The sequence below is a fragment of the Lygodium microphyllum genome, chromosome 2, assembly GCF_053477565.2.
Source record: "Lygodium microphyllum isolate KBCC chromosome 2, Lygodium_microphyllum_v1.1.10, whole genome shotgun sequence".
Taxonomy (NCBI): domain Eukaryota; kingdom Viridiplantae; phylum Streptophyta; class Polypodiopsida; order Schizaeales; family Lygodiaceae; genus Lygodium; species Lygodium microphyllum.
In genome coordinates this window covers 71,292,432-71,302,195 of record NC_141136.1, presented here as the reverse complement: position 1 = coordinate 71,302,195, position 9,764 = coordinate 71,292,432, and the positions used below count along the sequence as shown (strand labels likewise).

Here is a 9,764-nt window from a genome sequence, read left to right as displayed (position 1 = left end):
ATTAAAATATCCTAATATTTTTTCTTTGAGCTCTATATAATGTAAATAGTTTGACCATTAAAAAACATTTATACAACTCACTCGGAAATTTTTTTTATAATGGAGGATTGTTAGTGACAATCTATTGGTCCCTTTACCTTAAGTGCCAAGGAGTTCTTTGCCCAAATCTTTTAGCTCTCAGAGCGAGTGCCAAATGCCATAATAGCTAGAAGGATATAAAGAAGTTCCTCCAACCATGACAAACAACAAAAATAGTATGATATAATTAGTAGGTAATCGATGTGATGTTGTTAGTAGCAACAATAAGTGAGATAATAAAAATAGTATGATATAATTAGTAGGTAATCGATGTGATGTTGTTAGTAGCAACGATAAGTGAGATAATAAAAATATGTGATTAGAGGAGATAATAATAACGGACAGGTACTAGATGCGATGGCGATTCGGGAATCAAGAGAGGAGATGATAATAATACTAAATTGATCCGAATGATAATAATGATAATAATAAAATAGTAACTGATAGGCACCGGATGTGATGCTGTCGAATCAAAATCCAACCAGATAATTAGAACAATAGATGTGAGGTAATAGTAATAATAATAATAATACTAACAATAATATAATAGTGACTGATAGATAACAGATGTGATGTCGCATCAAATTACAAGGAGATGCCGCATGATGCATCGGTTGTATAAAGACGTCCGGACTGACAAACAAGAAAACTAGTGCGAAATAATGTTTTTTCCTTGTCCAGCAGCAGTAAAAAGGCTAGAAGACTCAATCAGGAGACTGAGATTTCAATGGTGGAAAAAGGCAGAACTGGTGTGTACAGTGTGACGCCTGCGCCCTGCGGCAGCTTGCGCAACTTGTTCCAGCACACGGGACGGGACGAGTGGCAGCACACCCTGAACCTGAAGTCTGAATCCTGAAAGGGCATCTTTGCAGCTGTCGCGGAAAAGGAACGTGATGGCGTCGGAGAGAGAGAAGTTGAAAGTGAAAGTCATAACAATAAAGAGAGGAGAAGAAGAAGACCGCAACGAAGAAGCAGCAGAAGCAGAAGAAAGTGGAGAAAGAAAATTGACATACGACGAATCTTCGAGTATTTGTTCGGCCGTCCTCTGCCTGCTTCGGCTGCATCCTTTTAATCTTCTTCCGCTTGGCGGCTTCGTCATCGTGGGACCCCTCTTTCCTGTCCCTTATCACGTAGTACGCAGCGGTGTACAGACGGCAATGGCGCAGTCGAGCTCTTCCTTCACCTTCTCCCTTTTGAGAGAACAGAAGGAATGCACAGATTGCAGAACAGTCGTATTCTCTACCTCCTTCCTGATTCCTGCTTTACGCTGATCATCTATCATTCAGAGCACGCAGTGATTGTGAAGGAGAAGCACCTATTAGTATCTCACTTACATCATATCTGTGGCATCTTGGCAGTTGAAATTGAAGAACGCCACACCGGGTTGGCGGCAGTTCCTTCTTATTAGTTCCCATGGTTGAACTCGTAGGTTTTTTCCGATATCTAGGAATCAAAGCAGTTAAGGCATATACCAGATAAAAACCGTAGAGTTACAGAACCTTTAATTCATCAAGTGTGTACGGAATCACCCTAGTTCCAAGCCTGTTTGCTCATCAATGAGGAAAGTTCGACAGGTTGACAACGACCAGCGGTTTCTGTCACAGAAGCTGGTCGATGCTGCTCTAAGAGGAGATGAGTCGATGGTTGACGATCTCCTTTCTAACGAAGCCGTGGATGTTAATCACAAGGGAACGGTTGATCTCAATACTACACAGATAGAGGTAATTCAACACGAGGAGTCTCCTGATGAGCTGAGAACTGATCGCATTACGTTTAAAACTGATGTCACTCCCCTTTTTGCCGCTGCTCATGCGGGACATCTGGATATTGTAAGGAAACTACTGGTGAGTATTGGAGGTTCTCTTGGATACTCACATATCAATTTATTTGCAGGCTATGCTAATCATGAAGTATCAAATTTCGAAGCTTTAGAAATTTCTAACCAGTAGTTTCTTCAGAAAATTTTCAAATACTTCAGACTTCCTTCTTTCTCCTTCTAAATACATAGCGAAACAGTTTGAGAAACTTAGAGCTGCTCGGCTCTCAAACTTTTACATTTTCTCTATCTTAGTCAATGCACTAACGATATGGTTGCTAATATCGGCTTTGTTGTCACGTTGAACCAAGGAAAGCTCAAATTTACATGTTACCGGTTTAGTTCCAACTTTGTATTTGAGTGTAATGATTTAATAAAGCTATGTGCGGTGTTATATCTGCCATACCTCTACCACTTTACTGCTTGCTGGTAGACAGTTATAGTTTTACTTGTTAATTTCACGTGCAACAAAGATTTACTGGGGTTTAGTCCTATTCCAATATAATACAGTATATGTTCTGTGTGCTTACAAAGCCCCTCCTGCCATTTGGCCGACTCTGTGCTGAAATCTTGGTCCTTTGTATAGAGCTCTTTCAAGCAAATCTGATTAAGTAGGCATCGTTGTACACACAGGTGTGGTTGTCAACTGGCACCACCATAGTTGCCTAGGCAACAGGTCTTACTTTGACTGGGTAGAAGGTAGGATAAGGCTTGATGATTAGTCCAAATCTTGAAGTTTCAGTCAATAAAATAGTTTGTCAATTTGCAAAATTGCATGATCAGTTGTGGAATATGCAGCTCTGATGCTTTTTGAGTTTGTGGCTTACAGGCTACCCATGCTGCTTCTACTGTGTAACTGCTCCAGGGGCTGTCTCTTATGCATCTGTAACTTTCAAAATATCTCAGGACAATCAAGGAAATAGACAAATTGCGGCCGATTCCTTGAATACTGCATCCATGCCCTTAGACCTCTAGGTTCCCAGGAGGCCACAACACAATTGCAAGATGAGCAAGGTCCATGACTTCCCTTAGTAATACATCTCCAATCTGGAGTGCTCGATTGTGCTCATTATATAACAGGTGCCAAGGGCATACTTTGGCTGGCTTCTTTGCTGGCTATTCGATTGTTGGCCCTGACATATGTCTGATAGGTTGTCCACCTTTTGCCTTGACGGGTGTGTACCACATTCAGACGCTTGTACTTGCAAGTTCTATTTGCAGAGACAGGGAACCTTTGGAGTCAGTTGCGTTGTGTTCTTTCCTTTAGTCCTTGTGTGTGTACCGGTTTTGTACTCTCATGTAGAATGGGTTGTCTGAAGGTGTAATCATGTGAGAATTACATTACACTTATTTCTCCTCGAATTTACTGTTTTTGTTCAACCCTATAAGTAGCATTACAAGGTTGCTGTTTGTAGACGCTCTTTTATTTAACAAGGTTCTTTTTGTTCAGTTGACAGGTGCAGATGTCAACCAAAAGCTATTCAAAGGCTATCCAACTACTGCAGCTGCTCGAGAAGGCCACATTGCAGCTCTCAATGCCTTGTTGAAAGCTGGAGCTCACCAGTCTGCCTGTGAGGAAGCTTTTTCAGAGGCATGCCTTTTAGGTCAAGTAAAAGTGGTGGAAGTTTTGATCAATTGGGAAACTCCAAGGTCTGAAGTTTTAGCTAATGCCCTAATCCATGCAAGTAGCAGAGGGCTTCTTGATATTGTGAAGCTTTTGATCAAGGCATGTGCACGTGTACTTTTAATCCTGAACATATATAATTTATTGCTTGAAAGTGTGGAGCTCTTGAGCAAGGCATGCACTAACTATGGTTTTGACGTTTCTAGTTTATACACAGTTTATCAGCTTTGTATGATCTCTTCTTCAACTTTAGTGTACTTTTTGCAGTTTGGTGCACGCACTAATTCTACACATCGAATCCAATTGTGCTCATTGAGGCCTGCATTATGTACAACTGTTAGTTGTACTCCCTTGATTGCAGCGATAGTTTGCAGACAAGCTGCCATTGTTAAGTGCCTGCTAGAGGTAAGTTTTATGCATTCCAAGGAATGTTCTTTTCTTGATTTGAGAATTGAATGCTAGGTATCTTTGCTTGCTTGCCTTTGCAGCATAGTGAGAGGTCGGCCTGTGAAGGCAAATCAGTTGTCATCATTCACTTTGTCAAAGTGAAGAGTCTGCTTCTAATAACTGTTGGCATGCTGTGTAATTTTCTTTTCAGGCAGGAGCTAGAACAGATTGCCAAGTAAGACTAGGAGCATGGTCTTGGGATTCAACATCAGAGGAAGTCCTGCGGGTGGGTGCTGGAATGGCAGAACCGTATGATGCAGTATGGTGTGCCATTGAGTACTGGGAGTCCAAGGGGGAAATATTATCAATGCTACTACGGCACGTTTCTCCTGATAGTGAGTTGTTTGGTAGATCTCTGCTATGTCATGCTGTTTTGTGTGACAACAATGCAGCAGCTCAGATACTTCTGAGGAGCAGGGCAAATGTGGACTTTTGTGTTCATACAGACGATGGTGCAGAGTTTAGGCCATTACATGTTGCAGCCAAAAGGGGGGCTTTGCATATATTAAGGACCTTAATTATGCATGGCTGTGATTTAAATGCCAGGACAGGGACTGGTGATACTGCTCTCATGCTTTGTGCTGTATATGGTCATAAAGAATGTTTCTATGATCTGCTGATTGCTGGAGCAGATCTTGGTGCAGTTAACAAGCTAGGACAAAATGTTATTGATGTTGCTGAGGTGTCCAGTCATAGCCATCTGGTCAATGAGACTATCTGTGATGCTATTCTATCTGGTCAAAAGCTATGCTCAAGTGACCTGCAAGTCTTTTCTCCTATTCACTTTGTTGCACAACATGGAAAGGCTGAAGTTATGGTTAAACTGCTGGAACAGAAGGATTTGGATGTAAACCAGCAAAACAAGTTTGGGTTTACAGCTGCAATGCTTGCAGCTTTGGAAGGTAAAATTGAGATATTTAAGGTGCTTGTTTTTGCTGGAGCCCACATTGGCCTGAAGAATGTGAAGGGAGAGACTGCGCTGACTTCAGTGGATGGAGCCAGTCATAAGGAGCAGATTGAAAGAGTTGTTTTTGATGCTATTCTTGCAAATGTTTTAGCAGGGGCTGATTTCAAGCCCATTCACTTCGCAGCAAAACGAGGGAATTGTGAGGTTCTGGCACATTTATTGGAGCAAGGGTGCTCTGTGAATTCTTTGGATAAGGAAGGACACACGCCTTTGTTGCTGTGTGCCAGGGGTGGTCATGCTAATGCTTGCAAGCTTCTCCTCAGTCGAGGGGCTGATTGCTACTTTGTAAATTCAAGAGGTGAAACTGCTTTGTCTTTAGCAAAGAGAGATTCAGCTGCTAAGGTAGTTGAAGTTATAATGGATTATATTGCAAAGAAAATCGTTTTTACAGGGGGACAACTTTCAAAACACACAAGGCAAGGCAGGGGAACTCCTCACATGAAGTTTGTGAAGTTTCTTACATCAGGGGTTCTTTCATGGGGTTCATCCAAACGCCGCAATTTAGTGTGCAGAGAGGCAATCGTAGGATCGAGTACAAAGTTTCAAGCAAACAGGAAGAATTATGATATTGGAAAAGGAATTTTTAGAGTTCTGGGAAGTGATGGGAGGGAAGTGCATTTTGATGTGGCATGCAGTTCCACAGCAGAACTCTGGGTTCGTGGTATAAACTCCACAATCAAAGATGTCTTGGATGTATAATAGGCTATGGCTGTCCACAAAGCAATACTAAGACAACAAGGGTTTATGCCCAGCATTCCACATCTTTCCTACCTATCACCAGACTTAGATTGCACTTTTGAGCTGCCAATTTGGAGATTCTCTGCTTAAATGAGGCATCCAGATCTGATTGCAATACTCAAACTTACATGCAGGTGCTGCTTCTAACAAATTTGTAAACATGAAGATGGGCACTTCGATAGCTGAGTAGGTGATAAAAGTGCACGTGCCAGTCCTTAGATTAGTGAAATGTGTAATGCGTGTTATCAAGTCAGGCTTTGACCTCGTTGCGAAATAGAGTGAAAGAGGGTCAGGGTCTTTGCGAGAGCTCAATGGCACATCTTATATTAATTTTGTAAGCACAAAAAGAGTGCTAATAACAAAAAAAGGCAATGTTCCTACTGACATTGGTGCGCTCTTCTTGTTTTGTTGAGTCCTCTTGAATAAGTCACCTGTGCCATTAACGAGTCTATCAGTAATATCAATGTTTCCAATAAAAACTTTGATTTTATCACTTCTATATCCTTGGAGGTCTTACATGGACCTAGGCAACTCCTTGTGTGCTATCTTGTAAGCAAATGCTTTATCCTTTACCTTCTTAAGCAATCCTAATGTTTCTTGTTAATGAATTAGTATGCACGTTACAAGCATTTTATTCTTGGGGACCCTTGAGATTAAGCAACCACATTTCTATGATTTTATGTTTTTGGTAATGCCATAGATCTTACTATATTCCAAAGCTTCTCCTCACCCATCCTCGTGATCTCTCTAAAGATGGTCTTCCACCCTTTCAAACACATTTAAGGCAAACATCTTCACTTCATCCATGCACACCAAATTATTTAGCGTGATAACATCTCCAAAAGATATGTCATATACTTTCCTCCTTCCTTTTACAAAAAAGACAATGGAGACATCTTATTGAACATGACTAATTAGTCTTTAGTGAAACATATGTGTATAGCTCTTTCCATAAGACAATATTTTAACACATTGAATGGCATAGCCCTCAAAGCTAAGAGTGGTTTATTGTTCAAACCCTTATTAGGAATTTTAGTCTTCCATCTTTCACAAGCTTTCATAAATAATTGTTGCATCTCAATGCTAGGCCTTGGTCTTATATGGAGAGAGAGGCTTTCCTTTTTTATTCACTCCCAAGGGTTAGAGATAGTTGAGTGAGTTGGCCACTCGTTCTTAATTTTCTTAAAATTAAGCCTTAGTCAATTAGCTTTTGCTATAACGATGCAACCTTTTCAAAACTTGGGCAAGTCAACATAGAGTATTAGCTAGCAGCCAAATGCTTTGAAGAATGGTTGAGTTGCCCCTCTTGTCCTTTGACTTGCTTACCCAATATCTCTCTCTAGGAAAAAACCAACCACCTTGTGAGTTTGGACCCCAAAAACTTAGATATTTTAGCCTTTACTAAGCATCATATCAAACCCTTGAATTTTTGTACCAAACTTGGCTGATCTCCATTCCACCTCATTAGAGGATTCAAACATAAGATTTGCACCTCTTACCCTTGAGGTCAAGAATCCTAGCCTTATTAATGTTAGCAATCTAGTTAGCTAATCTGCGAGTGTGGGCTATTATCGGCATTAGTAGGTATTTTAGGCATTTCATATTGGTCACATTAGTGTTTATTTAGGCATTTTATGTTGGTCAACTTGTTGCCATTTATGGCGGTGCTAGTGTCCATGCAACTAGCAATTCGTTGTGTACGATTGTTTTGTGTTTGATATATGGTTTTCATTTTCTCAACATTCTTCTAAGTTATCTTCTTTGCAATGTTCTTTTGTATTTTCTCTTTCTCTCTTATGTCTTGTGTTCAGTATTTTATTTTAGCATATATTTGTACTTCCATTGCTACATCCACTTTTGGTATGGTATCAGAGCTCAAGATTGACAATCCTACTACTATGTTCTATCGATTACTAGTCCACTGCTCCATATTGATCACACGACCCCTTCTTGCTGTTAATCATGCTATTTATAGTTCTCTACATTTGTGTCTTTTGCATTTAATGCACCACCAACCCACATTTTGTACTTTCATATCCGTGTTTTTAGTTTCATATCTGTACTTTCATTTAATGCACCACCAACCCACATTTTGTACTTTCATATCTGTGTTTTTAGTTTGCTTTCCTCATGTTGCCCTAGGTGGCTCTTGAATTATTGCTTACTATTGTCTTTTTCTCAACATACTTGCAGTTTTATCATCTATTGTTGGTATAGTGCTAGTTGACAACTTTTGGCCAATTTTCAGCAAATTTTTTGGTGATTTCAGCATTGTATTTTTTGTGGACAGCTTGTGCACACACTGTGTGAACTCTGTTTAGTGCAATCTATGTTGCTGGTGTGGTTCTACTCTCTCTCTCTCTCTCTCTCTCTCTCTCTCTCTCTCTCTCTCTCTCTCCTTTCCTTTATTTTCTCTTCCTAGCTTCTCCAATTGGCCCTAATTACCTAAGATGGAGTGTTGCTATGAAAGCATGGTTTGTGTAGAAGTGGTTATGATACGTTGTTTCTAGAGCTTTTGAGTGTCTTGAGCATCCTACTCCTCTTCCAAATTGATTTTGACGAGGACAGCTATGAAGAAATTGTGCTCATATGTAATGTGGATGATGCATGTGTATATTTTTCTCTTCTTTGTTGTATCTCCAAAGAAGTTCTTCCAGTAGTCACCTCTTGTAGGGCTTCTTTCGAGATTTGGGCAAAGCTTCAAATGTTGTACGAGGCCCCTTAGACCATGCGTGCCGTCACTCTTTATGGATGGCTCCAACATATGAAGTGTGAGCTGAAGGATACTATTCCATCGTTCTTACTTCATGTCACATAGGTACAAGATCCATTTCGACATATGCAATCTGTCCTTCCAAAGGCTCATCTTGTGGGGATTGTGCTCTACAAGCTCCCTCTAGGTTTGAGGGAGTAGCCAATGCTTTAAGGACTCAAACTTCATCGACCCTTGTAAGTTTTTTTACATATGTCATCGATATTGCTTGTGCATAATACCTCTTTGCAATTACAAGAGAAGCTTTCATTGTATAATGATGGCTCCAGTCAGGTCCTTAAAGCTTTAGAGGGGGTCATAAGAAGAAGAAATTGAAGGTCTAGTATTATCAACGTGGTAAGAAGGAACATTTGTGCAAGGATTGCAAAGAGTTAGTGGATTTTAGGATATGGACTCCTCCATTGAATCATCCTCTATCTCAAACTTTGACTTGAATTCTCTGACCAAGGCCACGACCAAGGTGCAAAAAGGATAATCTTCTTTTGGTCGTTGGAAGGGCTTGGCGGCCCCTCTTGCATTCTAGTACAAGTGATATGGTCATCCCTCACGACTCTCTAGTGCCAAAGAGGGAGTGTGAGAGGGTGGTGAGGTAGGGTAGGTGTGTCTCATCTATGTAGGTATACAAGTGCATAGGTTCCAGAGAGGGGTCTCCCTGACACATCGACCACATTTTGGCAAGTTCGAATCTTGGAGTTGGGATATACATCTAGGTTCATGATGGGTTGTTACTTGATGGAGAGTGGGATTGGTTCTGTAATGAATGAAAGTGGAAGGAGAGAGAAAAATGAGCTAAAGAGAGAAATAGTGAAGGAAGAAGAAAAATAAAGACTAGAAGAGGAGAGAGAAAGATAGGAAAGAGGGGAGAAAGGAAAAAGCCATGGAAGGTGGAGATGAAGGTGAAAAGTATGTTCTTGATAAAATCTGAATGTCCCAAACTAGGTCTCTTACACCTTATATACCCCAGGCAGTGTGATTGGGTGTCTAACCCCTAGTTTCCGTGTATCTTGCTCATTACAACCTATCCTTCATAAAGCCTTTCCAGAGAAATCTCTTGGCAATCTTATAATATGTTTCGAAAACACCCAAGTGACTAGCATTGGGGCAAGAATGCATCTCTTCCATGATCTGCTATGCGAAGAAGTGTGGGGGATGACAATCTTGCCATCGAACCAAATAAGGCCATATTTGAGCTGATATTGGGAGTTTTTATCCATTATCCCATGCTATAATTTTTGAAATATGTGGCTGAAGTCCTCATCCAATAAATACGCTTCCTAAAAATTCTCACTCCAATCACTATGCAACTCTGAAATGGAGGATA

At 40.5% G+C, this 9,764-nt stretch overlaps 1 protein-coding gene across 2 annotated transcripts; it reads left to right on the top strand.

The window, feature by feature from the left end:
* The first annotated feature begins 835 nt into the window (after window positions 1–835).
* LOC148039879 (uncharacterized) lies at window positions 836–6,207 on the top strand. Of its 2 annotated transcripts, none has more exons than XM_087695011.1 (4): window positions 836–1,922; window positions 3,345–3,620; window positions 3,786–3,923; window positions 4,117–6,206. In XM_087695011.1, exons 1-4 carry the CDS (start codon window positions 1,635–1,637, stop codon window positions 5,629–5,631), a joined length of 2,217 nt encoding a protein of 738 aa, XP_087551137.1. In that variant the 5' UTR covers window positions 836–1,634; the 3' UTR covers window positions 5,632–6,206. The 2 variants fall into 2 exon arrangements, with proteins under 2 accessions (XP_087551137.1, XP_087551146.1); XM_087695020.1 differs by lacking the exon at window positions 836–1,922 and adding an exon at window positions 2,751–2,908 and having other exon boundaries at window positions 4,117–6,207.
* Window positions 6,208–9,764: the final 3,557 nt, after the last annotated feature.

Excerpts from the sequence above, each read along its gene's own strand:
- LOC148039879 (XM_087695011.1), top strand. The coding sequence starts at position 1,635 with ATGAGGAAAGTTCGACAGGTTGACAACGACCAGCGGTTTCTGTCACAG. Across the intron at positions 3,621-3,785 it reads TTGTGAAGCTTTTGATCAAG|TTTGGTGCACGCACTAATTC; the intron begins GCATGTGCACGT and ends TACTTTTTGCAG. Across the intron at positions 3,924-4,116 it reads TTGTTAAGTGCCTGCTAGAG|GCAGGAGCTAGAACAGATTG; the intron begins GTAAGTTTTATG and ends TTTTCTTTTCAG.